This window comes from Grus americana, chromosome 11 (genome assembly GCF_028858705.1).
Source record: "Grus americana isolate bGruAme1 chromosome 11, bGruAme1.mat, whole genome shotgun sequence".
Lineage (NCBI taxonomy): Eukaryota > Metazoa > Chordata > Aves > Gruiformes > Gruidae > Grus > Grus americana.
The window spans coordinates 16,912,712-16,931,298 of record NC_072862.1 but is presented as its reverse complement, the minus strand read 5'-3'; the positions used below and the strand labels follow the sequence as shown (position 1 = coordinate 16,931,298).

Genomic DNA, 18,587 nt, shown 5'->3' with positions numbered 1-18,587 from the left:
AGCTGTGTTTAAATCTTGCCAGACTATTGCATAAGAAATTATTCCTCAGTGGCTTTGCATTTGCCGAGCTCAATGAATTGCAAGGCGGTTTAGCTAAGAGGGCACTCACACCTTCTGGCTTAAAAGTAGCTGAGACTCCACTGAAGGAGTGAGGGGAAAAAAAAACCAAACCCACACCTATCTGGAGTATTTCAGGTAGGCACCAATTACCTGCCTGGCAGTGTCTCCTCTCTCCCTGGGGTACATGGAGTCTTAACATCACAGAATTGTTTTGATTGTTTCCTCCCCAGATCTGATGCCTTTTGGGTGGGAAACTCATTGGGAAACTGTCCACTGCAGTGAGCAGGTGCTTGATCAGGTCCCCACACAGTCTCTGCATAAGAAAGCAGAAGAAAAAAGTGTTCCTGACCAAGTCCTAGCAACACCTTTGCCACTCAGTGCCACCTGTCTGCACTGCTAGGACCTTCTCATCCCAGAGTCACCACCTTGGCATCCCCTCTGTCTCTGCAGCAGGAGCACTTGCAGTCAAAGACTTGAATGAACCCTTGGTTGATGCCACTATCTATGTGTATTTGACCATCACATCCCAGCTGCTGCCCACACCAGCCAAGTCACATTACACCTTCAACCTGAGAGACCTCTCCAAGGTGTTCCAGGGCATGCTCATGGCTGAGCCCAGCCAGATTGAGGTGAGTCCTCCCATCAGCACAGCCAGGGGAAGACCAGAAGTGTTCCAGTTCAGGCCTCAGTGTCTTGAAGCTGCATTTTGGTACTGTTCAGTGAATGTGGTGACCCTCTCTTTGGCTATATTGCCTAGTACCAGTAGTAAACAGACCTCCTCCTGCCACCCCAGCCCTCCCTTGGCGTGGAAGCAGGTGGATGACCACAGAGTCAGGACAACACAGCCCAGCCATTCAGGGCTGGATGGAGCCATAGGGGGACCACACAGGGAAAGAGGTGTTGTCCTGTTCCCCAGCTTGTAGCAATGGAGGCCTCTGCCCCTTCGGCTCTCCTGAGGACCTTGCTCTGGCTCCAGCCTAGCCAGTAGAGATTGACTTACCACAGGAAGTACTTGGGACCCTGGTTCTGTGCTACACCAGAATAAAAGGATCTTTCCAAAAAGCGCAAGAACTTCCGAAAACAGTAAAACTTAAATCAAACTGGGGGAAAGATAAGGACAAACAACGTGAAATTTAAATCTCTCAAAGAAAGCCTGACATATGGGCAAATAAAGGAGGGATTAGCTGAAGCTGTAATGAGCTCTCTGCAAAGCAGCTGTTTTGACAAGAGCTGGTTTTTTTGAGAGGAGAAGGGAATGCAGCTTCCTCCACCCAGTTCTTTGTCCACTCCAGCTGCCTCCTAGCACAAGTGGAGCTGGCCACATGCTGGGCAGGAACCAGCTTTCCTGACAGCGAGGCTCTTCAAACTTCTCTGCTTTTCTCACGGGGGTGTTTTGTTGGGATTTCCTACCAGGACAAACTGCACCTGCTGAGACTGTGGTACCACGAGAACTGCCGGGTCTTCCGTGATCGCCTGGTCAGCAAGGAGGACCAGACCTGGTTTGACAACCTGATGAAGACTATGATGGAAGAGATGGACACCACTTTTGAGGAGGTTGTCCCCTCCCAGCCAGTTCTGTTTGGGGACTTCATGGAGCCAGGTGCCAATATCAAACTGTACAAAGCAATTGACAGCCAGGAAAAGGTAAGGACCTGGGGAATCATGATGCTTCCAACTCTTCTGAAAACAAAACAGTTAATAGTAACCATGGGGCTGCTTGAATTGAAGGTGTCTGGAATCACAAACCCTCCCAGGGCTCTCCTGTGAAATCCTACCCCAGACACGGATTGTGGCTGCATTTGGTGCGATGGGAAGTTGAGACAACAAGCTGCCTCTGCACTGCCATCCTGGGGGCAGCCTGCTATGCCAAATCTCCCAAGTGAGCTGCACTTAGGACTGAAAAGTGAAATTTGCTGGAAGGAAATGGCACATTACCCCCAAACAATACTATTTTTGCCATTAAAGACTTCACAATTGACCTTTACAAGTAATTAATGCTACTGCCAGATTCTCTGTTGGAGAAGATACTGCGAGTACTTTGGTAGTGATAATTAAGCAAAGGCAATGAGCAGTGTGTTTTGCACTCATTATCAGAAACAGATGATTATCCTGTTGTCTCTCCTCTTGTGATAGCTGTGCGGCAAAGACTGGTAATTAACTGAGCATTCCAATCTCTCTTGCAAAGTAGGTAGGCCTGTCCCCCACCGAGGTGAGCACAGCTGAGACAGCCAGACTTAACAAGCTGCTGCAGAGTCCACTGATGTGCCCAGGACTCTGGCTTCTAGGCAGGGATCTCAGCACCATGTGAATTCCGGCTGATCTTGCTTGCCCAGATTTGCAGTGAGATTGCCAAGGGGGTAGGACCAAATCCCAGATGTCTTCATGCTTCATTTCCTGCTCTGGGCTGAGGGTGCTGTTGAAGAGAGCCCTGGAAAGGGCAGGAGAGACTGGTCCTGCAGCTATTCTGTGTGATGGCTGGACCAGGAGAGGAGTGCACTTCTCTACTTACCTGCAGCCAGCAGGGTTTTCTTGCAGCACCTGCCCTTTCCGGCCAGGATCCTAACCACGGGATGCAGCAGCAGACAGTGGTCAGCTATAGAGTGAGGAGGCTGTCCCAGAGGGAGGCCCTGGAACAGCACGGGTCCGGCAGCCATAAGCTATTTTAGTTTGAACTATGCCTTGCTGTTTTTCCGGACAAACAGCACCATTGGGAACAGCAGACCTCGGTCACTTGCCTGAGTTAGTTTAAGGTCACTATCCAGCAACTGCTGCCACCACCACTAGCTAAATTCAGCTCAGTCTAATGGCAGTTCCTGTAGGAGCATGGAGCAAAGAGCCATCACCTCCCCACAACCGAGAGAGGCAGCTGCTCCCAGACCCTGCTGAACACCAGGCTCTGCCTTCCCAAAGGCCTGGCTGTGCTTGGAGAGAACCACCTGTCTCCTCACAATTGCTTTTATCTGGTAGCCACAATTGACTGTTTCTGCCCACAGCTGAAGGTTGTGATTGAGGATTACCTGGAGGAGTACAATCAAATCAACACCCCAGAGCTGAAGCTTGTGCTTTTCATGGATGCAATACAGCACATTTGCCAAATCAGCCGGATCCTGCGGCAGGCTACGGGGAATGCTCTTCTCCTGGGTGTTGGGGGAAGTGGGAGACAGTCTCTCACCAGACTGGCATCTCACATGTAAGTAATGCACTCCTATGCATATAATGTGGAGCAGCTCCATTGGGGTTACCTCTAGAGAATCTCTTTTCCTGCCCTTCCTGCTACTGGTTACATGTTTTTCTGGTTGCTGACTCTTCAGATTTAACACTCGAGAGCTGTGGCTCTTAACATGCACATCTACACTAGAAAAATTGAACTTTTTTGCCTGCTAGTAGCTTGGGTTACTGCTGTGGGCATGCAGCAAATGAGCAAATGCAGCATGGTCCGTGTCAGCTCACTGGCCTGTGCAGCACACAGCAGGGCAGGGGGAGAGATCGGGGCTTTTCCTGGGAGCTGGGCAGCAGGAAGACAAGGACAGGAGCTGTTAGTGACAAGTGATCAAGTGACACTGGCAGCCAGGCAAGCAGGACTGGTGAGTTTTGGGAGCTAGGGGGCCTCAAGGATAAAACTTGAAAAGCCAGGGAACTAGGCTGAGGAAGAAAATTCTTCCTGTTCTGAATACAGGGTGTGATCCTAGAGAAATGCAGCTATGGTTCCCAGGTACACCAGCCTCTGAGGGCAGCATCACAAAAAAATCCATGTTGAGTTGCTCCCTGTGCGCTCTAAGGCACTGTGTCCAAGAAGCAATGAGAGTCTGTTAGCTCATGGAGTTGTACTTCTGTATTCTAGCTAGCTCAGGTATCTCTGCTTTGAGTAAAACATGCTCTTGAGTTGGTGGCTGAACAAGCACAAGGACAGGCATGTGCTCAGGACTCATTGCAGGAAAACAACTTGCTTGAGTCTGCTCCCCCTGAGTCTACAACACACGCTCTGGACTGACAAAAGAGTAGATTTTAATTTGCTGTAACTCCACAGGCTTCTCTTTCTTTTAGGGCAGATTATGAGTGTTTCCAGATCGAACTGTCCAAAAATTATGGCATGTCCGAATGGCGAGATGATGTGAGGAAGATCTTGATGAAGGCAGGCCTTCAAAGTCTACCCAAGACGTTCCTATTCGTAGACACACAGGTACAGGAGTATTAGCATGGTGGACTCCATTTCAAAAGGAGTCAGAAACGCATCTCTAAGCTCAATAAATCCCTTTAAAGCGGATTGAGGAGTTTGATACAAAGCAGACACAACTTGTATTTCTTAAGTAGCCCACCTTCATCATCTTATAAAAAAGCCCCAGGGAAACTAAAGGTGGTGCATTTGTTGCTAGAGGGACTGTAGAGCCATGTGTGAGTGGGATGGCTCTTCTGTTGCTTGAGGAAGCCTCTTTCAGCTCCATCCAAGGGTTTGGTGGCATCAAAGGTTTTAGACCCAGCTTCCTGAAGCTAAGCACTAGGCTGACCACTGATGCTAGAAGCCCTAAGTAACATAATTCTCTCTCTTTTCAAAACACCAGTAGATTTAGGGCCTTATGCCTGCTGGTTCCACAGGATAATGTTGGCTTGTTACTGTAAGCTGTAACTCGCTAATGACTAGGACAACTTCTGGAATTCATGGTTATGCTCCCCGTAGGCTTTTTTACTGCCTTCATTATGATAGGAACCAAGTCCCTTCTGGCAGTGCCCTAAGCAATGAGATGAGCATCTGTCAAATGCTGCTTGTTCTTGCACCCTTTTCCCTGCAGTGAGAAGCATATGTGGGAGAAGAGGGGCATGGGAGGGTGTATTTAGTCGAGTAGATGGATGCTGTGTATTTCTGATTTAGCAAAGGTGGAGAGGTGAGTGTAGCTCTGGAGGGAGATCATCCCACAGACTGTGACGCATCCCTACAATTACTCCGTCTCCCACATCGATGAGCTTTATCCTAATAGTGAAGTGTTCTGTGCTAAACGAAGACCCAGAGCAACCTGGTGTCTGGTTGCAGAGTCACTGCGAGGCAGGGAACAAGGCCCTGACCTCGGTTTGTCTGTAAGGACACAGTGAATGGGCAGAAGGAGGTTTGTTCTCAGACTCACCCCCCCACCCTTGACATGGCTGAAGATGGCTGTTCAGTTGGAAAAGCTGTGCTGGACAAGGGTCAGAGTATGCTTTACTGGAGCCAAGTGATCACACGTATGATTTCTTATGACAGACACTGAAGGCTATATTTATCTAGAAATGATCTCCCTGGCATGTGGAGACATGACTGTCTTATAACTTAGGAAACCGCTTTTTCTTTTTTTTTTCTTTTTTTCCTGTAATCTACTTAGATTAAAAATGAATCCTTCCTTGAGGATATCAACAACCTGCTCAACTCGGGTGACATTCCCAATATTTACAACCCTGATGATCAAGAACAAATCATGACAGCTATGAAGCCCGTGGTTCGAGATTTAGGGCAGCAGCCCACCAAGGCCAATCTGATGGCTGCGTACACAGGACGGGTTCGCAGCAATATCCATATGGTGCTGTGCATGAGGTACAGTTCAGGAGTAGGACTCCATGCTGTCAATATTAATTATTCCCTCCTTGTCCTTTGCCTTGCATCACTTTGTCATGGGATCTTTGTTTCCAAGCCCCTGACTTCAGAGGGTGAGTAAGGTTTGCATACCACTTTCCCATAGGACTGGATAGTTTTGGGTTTTTTTTACACTTTGCTTGTTTGGAGATGAAGTTTGAAAAGTTTAAGAATATATGTGATCCAGATTAAATACAAGCTTCCTCCTCCTTCATGCACCATTGAGCTGTTTGTTAGAAAAATATCTTACTTGAATTTGGGGCTCAGTTGCACCATGTTTACTTGTGAATCTAGTGCACAGTCCGTGAGCAGCTTGCTTGTTTGCAGGAGGGCTGCTGGAATGTACAGGGCGTTCTCAGTGCAAGTACAAGTGGAAGAATCAGGGGCGTGATTTTGGTCTGGTGATACGATATCTGCACTTACCTGCTTGAAATAAACTTCAGATCACATTTATTTCTTACTCCTTAAGTGTTCTCTCTGGGGAGGGGACCCAGAAAACATCACCCCACTACCATCTTAGTACTTCCAGAATATACCCAGGACTTCCAAGGAGCAAGCTGTCATATGCACTTTAGGACATGCAGCTCGCTGCCTGAACTTTCACTCCTTATTTCCCTCCCTCCTCCTTCCTTAGGTATATTGCCTCTTCCTTCTTATTCTGTAAGAGTTTAGGATGGTTCTAGGGAAATAGGAAAGCTATTTTATCCTTGTATCTGTAGCTAGTTGTAACATCTCTTTTCTGTATGTCTTTCCCTCAGCCCTATTGGAGAAGTCTTCCGCGCACGCTTGAGACAGTTCCCCTCTCTCGTGAACTGCTGTACCATCGACTGGTTTAATGAGTGGCCTGCTGAAGCCCTGCAGTGCGTTGCCTCCTCCTTCTTGCATGAGATCCCACATCTTGGTGCCAGTACTGAAGATGTTAATGTGATGGTAGGTGCCACATGCAACACACAAAACACAGCTCCTGTACACTCAGTGTGCCATGTCTCTAGATACATAGACAGTGGATGCAGGCCACACCTTCAGGAAGGTCCTACCCTGTAGCAGAAATGTTTCATGGCAGGGTCATTCAAATACAGAACTGGTTAGCTTTTGTATGCCTTGAAATGGCCATTTCCATTTGTCACCCTCCCTCTGTATGGCATTGAAGCCCATACAGGCTCTTCTGTGACTATACTTAGGCTCTTTGTAAGCCCCTTGCGCTCTGTGGGTATCACCTAGACTTGCCTACCACATGTTCAGTACTGAATAAGATTGTTTCTTTCATTTCTCCTTGTAGATTCAAGTGTGCGTAGAAATCCATCAGAGCGTGGCAAAGAAATGCCAAGTGTACCTGGCAGAGCTGGCCAGACACAATTATGTCACTCCCAAGAGCTACCTCGAGTTCCTCAGCATCTTCAGTTCCCTGATTGGAAAGAAGAAACAAGAACTGAAGACAGCCAAGAAAAGGATGAAGAGCGGCTTGGACAAGGTTTGTCCCTCACACCCAGGAAGGAGAGCTTTGGGCCCCCTTTGTCCACTCTGAGCAGTGTATTTGTAGCTGCAGAGATGCAGTAAGATGCCCTACGCATCTCCTGCATAACAGGAGAGAACTCGTGCTAAAGCAAAAGAGAGCTATACCTTCTGCCAGAGCCAGTCTTTCTGAAGGTCTGAGTCTGTAACAGCTCTAAAATGATGGTACCCAGTCTTTGGGGACCACAGACCTCTCTGTAAGCTGATTGTCTCTCAGGATGTTCCTTATTAACCTTTTTATTGAAAGCCCTATAACAGCAACATTGTTCTGCTGACTGATTGCCATGAGCTTACAAAGTAACACCCATCATGTGGAGGCACCACTATTCATAACCACACCACAGTGCCACTTTGATGCTTAAGTAGAGACTAGGGCAATACCTGCTTTGTACAACCTGACAGCGGGCAGGGAGCACCCCCCAGGGCAGCACAGCCCTTTCCTGGGGCTTTCTATGGCTGCTGCCTGTGCTCTTACTCTGCTCTGCTCCCACAGCTCCTGCAAACAGCAGAGAACGTAGCGAGGATGCAGGAGGAGCTGGAGTCTGCCCGCCCTCTCCTGGCACAGGCAGCCAAGGACACGCTGGCAACCATGGAGCAACTGCAGGTACCACTGCTGGACAGCCCTGTGCTTTGCAAATCCAGCCACTCAGACGGGGATGCAGGGCTTGGGGAGGCCTTGCAGGAATTGTATGAAATCCTGCTTGATCTGGCAGTAAAAAGGCCTCAGATTAGCACAGCAGGTATTTATGCAGAGCAGCGCTGCCAGCAAGAATGGCCTTCTGCTGGGGTCCCTGCTCTGGTGTTGGTGGGGTCAGTCACAACCTACCAGCCTGCTGCTAGCAGAAGAGAGGGCTCACTTGCCCCTGTCTGAAATGACAAGCCAGGGGTTAGTCAGCCAAGCTCCCAGCTCCTTTTCCTCACTGGTTTAGACCCTTGCAAGCACAGACTAGCAACACTACTAACACAAGCCTCAGGTGGCCTGAGCAGCTCTAAGCCCAAACTATTGTTGCTGAAAGGGATTGTTCACCCACATCGCATTCCCGGGGGGCTGATCCAGCTACAGCCTGCCCCTGCTAGCCCGAAATCTCAGAGATCATCACAGTCACTCATGCCACTGCAAAAGAGGGAACTGTCCTGTGTTGGCTGTCACTACCTTCCCTCCTCCTTGTGTTCCTCCCTGTCTGTCTTCTACCGTGGGATGACCAGGCTGAGACAGAGGGAACGGAGACACTAACATCATACAGCTCTGCACACAAAGGGGAAAGAGTCTGCAGTCTCCCATGTTCCCATATAGCAGATAAAGATTTGGCTATATTCCATGTTCCCTTTACACCTCCTGGTAGCGTTTTAACCCTGGGGGTAGGCAAAAGTGACAGTTTTAGAAACTAAACCCTCAGCACATCTTCTTATTCCTCCATCTCCCTACACATTTGCAGCCCTATGCATCCTCTCCCTGTGCCAATAGGAAAAATTGATAGAGCTGCTAATTCCTGCAGGGGAAGGTTCCTCCCAGGGAAGGTTTAGATTGGATATTTGGAAAAATTTTTTCACCAAAAGGGTTATCAATCATTGGAACAAAGTGGTTGAGCCGCCTTCCCTGGAGGTATTTAAAAGACATGTAGATGTGGTGCTTAGGGACATGGTTTAGTGGCTGGACTTGGCAGTGCTAGGTTAATGGTTGGACTTGATGATCTTAAGTCTTTTCCAACCAAAATGATTCTATGATTCTATGTCTCTGCTGGAAGAAAACGCATGACCTGCCAGGACAACTGTGATCCTTACCTTGCAGTGCTGAGCCAAGCCAAAGGGGGGGGGCTTTGGCTCCAGCATGCTTCTGAGGCTGTCTCTGGTGTTGCAGGTGGACACAGCTCTGGCTGAAGAGACAAGAAAAGCTGTGCAGGCTGAGGAGATGAAGGCCAAAGTGAAAGCTCAGGCAGCCCAAGCCATTGCAGATGATGCTCAGAAGGACTTGGCTGAAGCCCTCCCAGCCCTGGATGCTGCTCTTGCTAGCCTGAGGAACCTCAACAAAAGTGATGTTACAGAGGTAAATGGGTTGAGGGGGAGGGTGGCAGAGCCCCAGGTCTGGTCCTGAATGGCCTCTCACTTTGCAGCAATTCCCCTTCTATAGGCTTGCAGCATCCCCAGCCTTTTCCAGCATCTCTATCCATCCCCCTAGGCTCACAGTCTGGGCAGCTGCTCATGCAGCTTCTCAGCTTCACTCCTTCAGAAGCAAGGAGTCTTGAAGAGCAGAGAGGCAGCACCTGGTTCCTGGGTGTTCCTACATGTTGTTTCCAACTTGTGCCAGAGAGGGTGTTGAGGAGGGCTCACCCCACAGTGCCTGTCTGTGGGGGTAGACGGCAGGCAGCACCACACCCCAAGTATTGACAGCACAGCACGGGGACAGATCTGGCAGCACAGTCTGAACCAGCAGGCTCTTTTGAAAGGGGACCCACCACAGGCAGAGAAGAGGAAGAGGCAGTGGCTAGTGGGCTGACTTCAAGGAATACTGGCTTGAAATAGGATAGTCAGAGAAGAGAAGGTGATTCCAAACCTGGCAAGTGTCACAGCCTGTAGCCAAGAGAGCAAACTCAGCAAGTACAAGATTTCACCATGCAAGTGTAACAGCTGTGGAGGGGAGGGACAGGCTTATTGCTCTGCAATTGTGAATAACAGACCTTTTTATTCCACACAAAACATATAAAACTCCTTTCCCCAGAAGGTGGGGAAAGACACAGACAGTGTCAGTCCACTTGCCCCCAACACCCACCCTCTTTTAGAGCTTGGCATGAAAAGTCTCCTCTCAATACAAGGCTTCCAATGCCAACTCACAAGATACATCAGTTTCTTACACATCATCTAACCCACCCACCAGCTTCAGGGAACTCTTTGTATAAGGAATAAGCTCCCTGTTGCTTTTAAGCCCAGCTGCTGGGCCATGACCCAAGTAACCTGTCACTGGAGCCAGGATCACCAGAGTTCTCTCCCAGTCCAGGACTAATGACCCAGCCCAACCAAAAGAGGACACAACTTCTATGGCAGGGAACAAACATCCCTTTGACCTACTGCTTTGCATAGGGCAGCTCTGTCAGTGGTCTCTTGGAGAAAGCTGATACCTGCTTCTCCAGCTTCTCCACCACCTCTCTCAGCCGATCTTCATTGCAGTAAAAATACACATAAAGGTTGCGTTCTGTCTGCAGGATAGGGCTCTGCAGAGATGTGCGCTTGACCTTCAAGTCACTCAGGAGATCTGTCAGCATTTGGTAGAGGTTGTCCTCCATGGTTGTCAGTTGCTGCATCAGCTCAGTCATCTCCTGAGGGGCAGAGCCCAAACACATGTGAACATGCAGAAAGAGGGGGATTTTCTCCCACCTATGGAACAGCTCAGCCCACTGGAAACAAACTACCCAGCTGGCTCTGGCCTCCAAACACATCCAGTCCAAGGAACAGAGGTAGCTTACTGGGCCGCTTTGGCCAAGGCACCCCAATCTCTATACCTAACAGCACATGTGAAACAGTGAGAATCACTTCTGTCCCTCAGCCAGTCACTGCCTCACTGGATAGCTTTTGGGACAAGGCAAGGATCAGCCCAACTTCCTCTCCCTCTGTGGGCTGAGAGGCAGTTAAGTTCTCCCCCCTGCACCCAGGGAAGATGGCACAGAGGGCTCTGCCTCACAGCCACCCAGCAAGGCCTGGTGGAACAGGAGTGCTCACTTACCGGAGAGGAGAGCTGCAGCTGGTTCGAGCTGTTGTACAGCAGCCGGTAGAGCACCTCTGTGGAGGACTCCAGGGCAGGGAGCTGGGGCATAGGAGCTGCCAGCTGCGCTTCCAGCACCTTCTGGTCCTGAACCAACTGGGAGCACTGGGCTGCTATGGTCTTATAGCTGCGGAATATCTGCTTCTCCTGATCTTGCCCCACCAGCATGTCCCAGAGCCTGCAGGAGGGAACAGCCAGCCAGAGGTGTGAGCAGTGTGCCAGCAGAGGAACAGGGTTCAGAGGACATTGTGCACCTGTGTGACTAGGATGCAAGCAGCTGTGGGGTAACAATGAGAGGACAGCCACTCCTGGTGAGCAGCCCATGTCCTGGAGGTCCTGGAAGAGCACCATAAAGAAGCAGGCTGGCTCAAGAGCCAGTCAGGTACTCCTTGCTGGCAGACACCAGCACCAGCTGTGCAGGGAGGAGTGAGAAGCTGCTGTCAGTGCAGGGGACTCAGAGAAAGCTCTTGCTCCAAGGAACTTGTACTTCCTTCTGGCCCAGCTCTCCTTCTCCATGGCCAAAGACTTGGCCCTACACTGTCCACCTTCACATCATAGGAAAACCTCTGTTCTCCATTCTCATTCCCTTCTCCAAGCCCATGCTTTGCTGCATCAGCCCTAGCCAGCCAGGAAGAAGCAGATGCCATCTTCTGGGGAATTTTGCACCACCATAGAGTCAGGGTGGCTCTGGTAGAAAAGCACTGCTAGACTGCCTGGTAGCTTGGGTCTGCCACCTGCCTCTCCCATTCCCATTCCACCTCCTCCATATCTAGTTTGTTCCTCATGCACACACACACAGAGGCCCTTACCGTAGAGCAGAGAGGTCCTTGTGGTCTATCCATATGCGTGGACAATCCTTCTGGGAGGATCTGGCCTCTTTGAAGTAGTTCTGCTGTGCCTGCAGCCTGGTCTGGGCTTCCTTCATGGCAGTTTCCATCTCCCTCAGCCAAGCAGCCTTCTGGTCCATCTCCTTTCTCTCCCATTTCAGCTGGAGCTCCAGCAGATTCAGGCGGCTGTGCTGGTTCACCAACCATGCAGCTGCCTCTTCCTGCCTCCTGGCAATGGACTGCAGATGGGCAGCTTCCAGGCTGAGCTGCCTCTGCAGGACGGGCAGGCAAGAAAGGCGAGCCTCTGCCTTCAGCAGGGGTGGCAGCTGGTGGGTCAGGGTCTGCGTGACGTCGCAGCGCAGGGCATGAAGCTGCTTCTGAAGCATGGCAGCCTGGCTCCGGAGCTCCACCTTGACTACATGCTGTACAGGAGGAAGACAAGACGGGCTGGTGTCAGGGTGCACCACTAGTGCTGCCTGGCTGTGCCACCCCCACCTGGCATGTCAGCTGTGCTCCAGTGTTCAACAGGAGGGACTGCCCACAGCACAGGCAGACCCTGCCACAGAGGATGGTGGAGGACAGGGAGCACTGGCCCTACCTGGTTCTTCTCGAGAGCTTCCAGAGTCCTCTGGGCCCACTCCAGCGCAGCACAGTTGGCTTCCACTTTCGCTGACATGACTATGACCTCCCTCTGGGCACAGATACGTGCTTTCTCCATTTGGCCCAGCTCCTTCCAGTAGCTGTCTTGGTCCTCTAGTAGCTCATCTCTGTCAGTCCCAAGGCTTTTCAGCATTGTTGTTTGCTTGGCATCCATTCTCTCTGTGGCTTCCTGGCTGCCATCTCTCACCTCCTCATCCCCCATGCTCAGCACCTCTCTGCCATCCCTCCCCTCTGCTAGCTGCTTTCCCCTTGAGCCTTGGACCAGTATTCCCTGACTTGCTGGTGCCACCCACCACGGTGTCTTTGCACACTCTTGATAAGGAGTTCTTCTTCCTTCTGGTACTTCCCAGTCTGAATCCATCTGCATCCCAGCCTCCAGCCTCTCCTTCTGGGTCTCTCCCTGTGCACTTGCTCCCCGAGCACCTGGAACCTGGACACTCCCCAGTTGGACCTGCTGGATGAGCCTCTCAAACACATCAGTGGCTTCTTGTTCTAGCTGCATGTAAGGGCCAAGATCCATCTCGCACAGCAATGCTGGTGGACGGCCTTTCCCCATGTCCTCACACCACTTTGCCAGCTGCTTTGCAGCCTTGCTGACATGGTTCAGGACAGCACTGGTTTGGAAGACCTCCACTTCCAGGTCCCTCTGAGCCTTCCTCAAGTCCCACTTCACCGCTTTCTCCTCCTCCTCCAAATACCTCAGCTCCCACTGAAGGTTGGCTGCCCAAACCTGCAGCTTTCTGTGCCGCCAGAGCTGACGGTCACGATAGTCCTGAAGCTCCTGAAGCTCCTGCTTCAGGGCCTCCAGAGAGGGACCCTCATCATCCGGTATCATGCTTGGGAGCTGTGGGACCTGGCAGCATACCTGCAATGCCTGCTCAAGGGCATGGCCTTCTAGGATGGGCTTGCCTGCAGCCAGCAGGGCATCATAGGCCTCCACCTCAGCTGGGCTCAGCACGTTCTCCTTACCCACCGTGCTGCAGAACCACTCAAGGAACTGCTTTGTCTGAGGGCAGTCATAGAGCCAGTCAAAGTCCCTCTCACAGAAGGCATCTGCATGGGGGTAGACCAACGACAGTGTCGCCATAAACTCTGCCCCTCTGTTGACTGTGTCCAGTGGGAAGGCCTGGGTGTGTCTCTGGCTGAACATGGCAAGGATGGTCAATACTAGAAGGGAAAAAGCAGGAGTCGTTCTTATGGGTCCTGACACCCACAGGCATCTCAAGGGTGCCACAGCAACACTCCTAGCTGCCTGCTTGAGCAGAGACTCAAGCAGTCCCTCCACAAGTGCTGCAGACCGGCTCACAGGCTGCAGCATTGCTATGGTGGGGTGCAAGACAAATGAGAGCCCACAGAGCAAGGGAGAAAGCCTGCCCATGTTCCATTTCCATACAGCCTCCTCCCCAGGGCCATACAGATCTAGCCCCTTTGCCAAGAAATGTCCACCCTGCAAGACATACATGTCAGAGCATCAGGACAGGCTTTTTCAGCCTACCTATAGTTTGCTCCATGCCCTTTCCGATAACCATCTTTCCCTTCAGATACCTCTGTCCTTCCCGCCTGCACATTGCATCCCCTAAGTGTCCAGTCTCTCCTGGGCCAGCTGAGGGATGAGCACCCTATCTCACAGAAAACCAGGCCAACTCACTGTCTCCATTTGGGTTTTGAAGGTACGAGCAATGCAGCGGCCTCCCCTCGGTGTGAAGATGGTGATTGAAGCAGTCTGCATTATGAAAGGAATCAAGCCCAAAAGGGTTGCAGGAGAAAAGCTAGGCTCCAAGGTGGATGATTACTGGGAGCCAGGCAGGGGCCTTCTCCAGGACCCAGGGAAGTTCCTGGACAGCCTGTTTAAGTATGATAAGGTAAGTGGTGGCAGAGAGAGGCTGTGATGAGGGATCAGGTATTACCTTAACGAAGCTTAGAGCTCTTTGTGGGCAATATCCTTCAGCAGCACAGTGGACGAGGACATATTTGGCCTGAAAGCCCTCATGCAGATGGAGGCACTTGATTGCCTTGGGCAATGGGACCCAGGCACACAGGTCTTCCCCTTCTGTCCCTCTGCTCTTTCCACATGGAGGAGCTGGATGGAAGTGGTATAGGAAGGGACTTACCTAGTCCCGCAGCCATGCCTCCCAGGCCTCAGCACGCAGCAATTTGATTCTTCTTTCTCCAGTGCAATGCCTTAACCACCCTGCCAGGTCCTGGGGCAGGCTGCAGCCACTGGGGAAAGCCCTTTGAGACCCTCCTCAGCCAGATGTCTAAAACCCTCATCACCTATCTCCCTTCTCTCCTACCATTGCAGGACAACATTGCAGACACTGTTATCAGGGCCATCCAACCCTACATTGACAGTGAGGAGTTTCAGCCAGCTGCCATCGCCAAGGTCTCCAAAGCTTGTACCTCCATCTGCCAGTGGGTGCGTGCCATGCACAAGTACCACTTTGTGGCCAAGGTTGTGGAGCCAAAGCGGGTAAGAGGCAGCGCGACCCGGTTGCTCTAGGTGTTAGGGAACGCAGTGCTAGCAGCCCCTTTCTGCAGGAGCTGCTGAGAGTCACCGTGTTCTGCAGGTCAAGACAATGTTCAGACCAAGCCTTAGCAGAGCCAAAGCCTCAAAACCATTAACATAATAAATTAGGAGAAATCAGCCTAGAATATGCTGGGACAGAAGCGATACCTTGTTCTTAGTGCTGAGTTCCTGGCTCAGCAGAAGCTGTACTTACAGAAGCGTTCCCACATCTCAGTAGAGTTACAGCCTTAATCCTCTCCAAGCCTAGCTATTCCTTTATTATTATTTTGGGGCAAGCTGAGGAACCTTTCTTCCTGTTCAACAGTGGGCCACATCCTGAGCTTGTGTAAGCTAGCACAGGCTCTTGGCTTTTTGGAGCTATGCAGAAATGCCCTCCTCAGCCCTACCTTTATTCCTGGGCTTGCAGAGCATCCCTCTGGAGTTAGACAGGTCAACCTTTGTCATACAGGGAAGGATCTCAGTGTCAGCTAATGCTTTTATGGAGAACTGACTCTTGCTCCAAGATATCTGGCTTTTGGGGGAAGAGCCTGGCCACATACCAACCACTTCCTTGTGCATCTCCCCAGCGAGCCTGGCAGGAGGCAGAAGAGGACCTGCGTGCCACTCAGCAGGTCCTTGAGGAAGCTAAGGAACACCTGAGAGAGGTTGAAGGTGGCATTGCCATGCTGCAATCCAAGTACAAGGTCTGCATAGCCAAGAAGGAAGAGTTGGAGATGAAGTGTGAGCAGTGCCAGCAGAGACTGGGCCGTGCCAATACGGTAAGGGACAGAACTGGGTTCTGCCTGCTTACATGAGACAACCTGATTTCAGGTCAAGGAGCAGAGTGGTGAAAACCTCTGTGTGCCTGCAACTCATGACAATCCTAGGTTGAAGCTGCCTGGCCAGGTCTCAGCAGCACAACAGGAATGGGGAAGCTAAGCTAGCCAGGCACTGGTGTGAAAAACTGCTGTCCTTCTGTGCACAGCTTCTTCAGCCAGCAATGGGTCTCCAGGACAGCCAAGAGCAGCCCAGTAATCCCAGGATTAAGTGCTCAAAGCTGGGAACAGAATTCAAGATATGGCAGGGGCCACCCTGCAACCTCTGCTCACCTGCAGCATCACCCAGAGAGCAGCAGGTTCAGGATACAGGGTTAGACCACACAGCAGCTCTCATGTGTGCAACTTATCCCACAGCTCATAAACAGCTTGGCTGACGAGAAGGTGCGCTGGCAGGACACTGTAGAGAACCTGGATGACAAGATCGATAATGTCACTGGGGACGTGCTGATTGCAGCTGGCTTTGTGGCCTACCTGGGCCCTTTTACAGTAAGTGTGCAGTGCTCCGCGCAAGGGGCTCAGTTAGCTGCTCTGCTCTCCCAGCCTCTTGCTGTCGCTGGCCAGATCCACTGGGAGAAAGGAATAGGGCAAGAGGGTGCAAGATCTCTCCTGGGTCTCTCTCCATTTGTACCAGAGGCTGCACAGGGTTCCGTTGGAATGGAAACAGGAGGGTTTAGATGTGCACAGCAGGCTAGCTGTAACTAAAAGAAAGGCTATGATGGTGCTTCTCGTGACAGGGACACTACCGCACAGCACTGTGCAAGGAGTGGCTGAGGCAGCTGTCAGAAAAAAACATTCCTCACACCAAGGAGCCAAGCCTGATCAGCACCCTTGGAGACCCCATGGAAATCCGCTCCTGGCAGGCAAGTTGCAGAAAAACCCGACACTTCAGGCTGAGGGTGCCTCAGGCAAAGGCTAAAACACAGCTCACCACTCACTAGGGTCACCTGTGCCAAAGGACAGACCCCAAACCAAACAGCTCAGTAATGACCAAGCACCTCCACTCTACAGAGCTGGAACTGCTGCCAGGGCGCCTTGCACAATGAGCAGGAGAGGACCCAGCAGCATCCAGAGCAGCAACAGCAGCTCTGAGAGCATCAGACTTAACTCATAAGGCTTCCCCTTTACAAACCACAAGCTTAGAGCAAGGCCCTGGCCATAGCCTACCTAAGCCTAACTCTGCCAGTACAGCTCTGTCCTGTGGCTCAGCTGCTTCAGGCAGAGCTGCAGCTCTGGTACCCTCACCACCATCCCCTGTCCACACACTGGTACCATGCAGGGGTCAGGGCAGAAAGGGCTTCTCTCTGGTCAGCTGTGTCATGCTACCAGGTGTTCCCAACAGCTTTTTCTGCCCCATTAGATTGCCGGCCTACCCAATGACACCCTGTCTGTGGAGAATGGGGTAATAGCACAATTCTCACAGCGTTGGACTCACTACATAGATCCCCAAGGACAAGCAAACAAGTGGATCAAGAATCTGGTAAGAGCTGTGGGGAGGAAAACCAGGTCTGCCAGGATAGGGGAAGCAGCTTTCTGTTAATTGCACAGAGCAGCCTCAGGCTTTGGGCTCCAGAGCTGCAAGACCCCCCACTGTCCCAGCCCAGCCTGCCCAGCACTAGACAAGCTCCACATCCATGTTCATCCCAGGTGGACTTCTCTGCTTGGGGAAATCAGCACAAGGCAGGAGCAGGGCCCCTATAAGCAAGCAAGGCATCAGATTCCCATTCTGGCTCCCCACTAGCGTTCTGGGGGCCTTACATCCTTCACCACACCCTAAAACACACAGAACAACACTAGCAACACCCATAACAGCCTTTAGGGTCCCTGGCACAGAAGGGATCAGGGTAACATTACCTGGCTAGTGAGCACAGTGCCTGCTGCCAGAGCACTACAGACACAAACCACCACTTCTCTCCCAGAAGAGAACCACCCACTGCCCTTTTGAAGGCTCAGGCAGGAGGCTTGGGCAGCTGCTCCTGTTTTGCTCCCCAAAGGCTTTTCCCACCCACCTGCTCTTACTTTGCAGGCAAACAAGCTCTGAGTTACCAGCATAACCATGCTCTGTAGGGGCATGGCTCTTTGAAGGAGGTTCTTGCCATTCCCCCTTCCTGCTGCCTTGTTGGGCTGTCTCTAGTGCCTGGTGATCATGGGCTAAGCTTACCAAAATAGCCAAAAACTAGCTGAGCAAGAAAATGTATTATTTCTGCTGCGCTGGAGAGCTAAATCAGCCCAGTGAGAGGTGTACCACACACCAGAGCTGGATGTGAAGGTAGGCAGGATGCCGCAGGGACCCTGCCCTCGTCTGCTGCCTTGCAGGAGAAGGTGAACAGCCTGGAGGTGGCCAAGCTGAGTGACCGGGACTTTCTCTGCAGTCTGGAAAACGCCATTACCTTTGGGAAGCCCTTCCTGCTGGAGAATGTCGGCGAGGAGCTGGATCCAGCCCTCGAGCCTGTCCTGCTGAAACAGGTCCTGTCTTGCCTTGGCAAGGAGGGGCAGCGGGTACCTGGCTGGGCTGTAAGGGGGCAACTGGCCAGGGTGCAGTGGGATGCGGTGGCTTTGTAGGTCTCTCTGGGCAGGCAGCACTCACATGGATGCTGCCTGTTCTGTGCTCGCAGGTCTTGGCCAGGGTTCCAACACGTTGGCGGCCTCCTGCACAGCCCGGTCTCCTGCCAGCAGGCATCTTTGCCTGGGAGGCAGGGCCATGGAATGCAGCTGCTGTATTTGGGTTCAGGCCTTCAGGTCTGCCACGCAGCTTTGAGCTCCCGTGTCCAGAGAGCCTTCAGACTCTGTCCTCACTGCAGAGCCCAGGGCACAGCAGGATGCCTTCCCTCAC

At 51.6% G+C, this 18,587-nt stretch overlaps 1 protein-coding gene across 1 annotated transcript in view; it reads left to right on the top strand.

The window, feature by feature from the left end:
- The window catches only part of DNAH1 (dynein axonemal heavy chain 1), a 76,012-nt gene that overhangs the window by 48,661 nt on the left and 8,764 nt on the right, over nucleotides 1-18,587 (top strand). Inside the window, exons 47-62 of the mRNA XM_054838129.1 lie at nucleotides 511-689; nucleotides 1,474-1,704; nucleotides 3,054-3,250; nucleotides 4,105-4,240; nucleotides 5,412-5,620; nucleotides 6,418-6,589; nucleotides 6,939-7,130; nucleotides 7,665-7,775; nucleotides 9,030-9,215; nucleotides 14,083-14,274; nucleotides 14,715-14,882; nucleotides 15,506-15,697; nucleotides 16,112-16,243; nucleotides 16,492-16,617; nucleotides 17,115-17,234; nucleotides 18,071-18,220. Coding sequence (XP_054694104.1) covers nucleotides 511-689; nucleotides 1,474-1,704; nucleotides 3,054-3,250; nucleotides 4,105-4,240; nucleotides 5,412-5,620; nucleotides 6,418-6,589; nucleotides 6,939-7,130; nucleotides 7,665-7,775; nucleotides 9,030-9,215; nucleotides 14,083-14,274; nucleotides 14,715-14,882; nucleotides 15,506-15,697; nucleotides 16,112-16,243; nucleotides 16,492-16,617; nucleotides 17,115-17,234; nucleotides 18,071-18,220 — 2,693 coding nt within the window. The remainder of the gene's footprint in view (nucleotides 1-510; nucleotides 690-1,473; nucleotides 1,705-3,053; nucleotides 3,251-4,104; nucleotides 4,241-5,411; nucleotides 5,621-6,417; nucleotides 6,590-6,938; nucleotides 7,131-7,664; nucleotides 7,776-9,029; nucleotides 9,216-14,082; nucleotides 14,275-14,714; nucleotides 14,883-15,505; nucleotides 15,698-16,111; nucleotides 16,244-16,491; nucleotides 16,618-17,114; nucleotides 17,235-18,070; nucleotides 18,221-18,587) is intronic.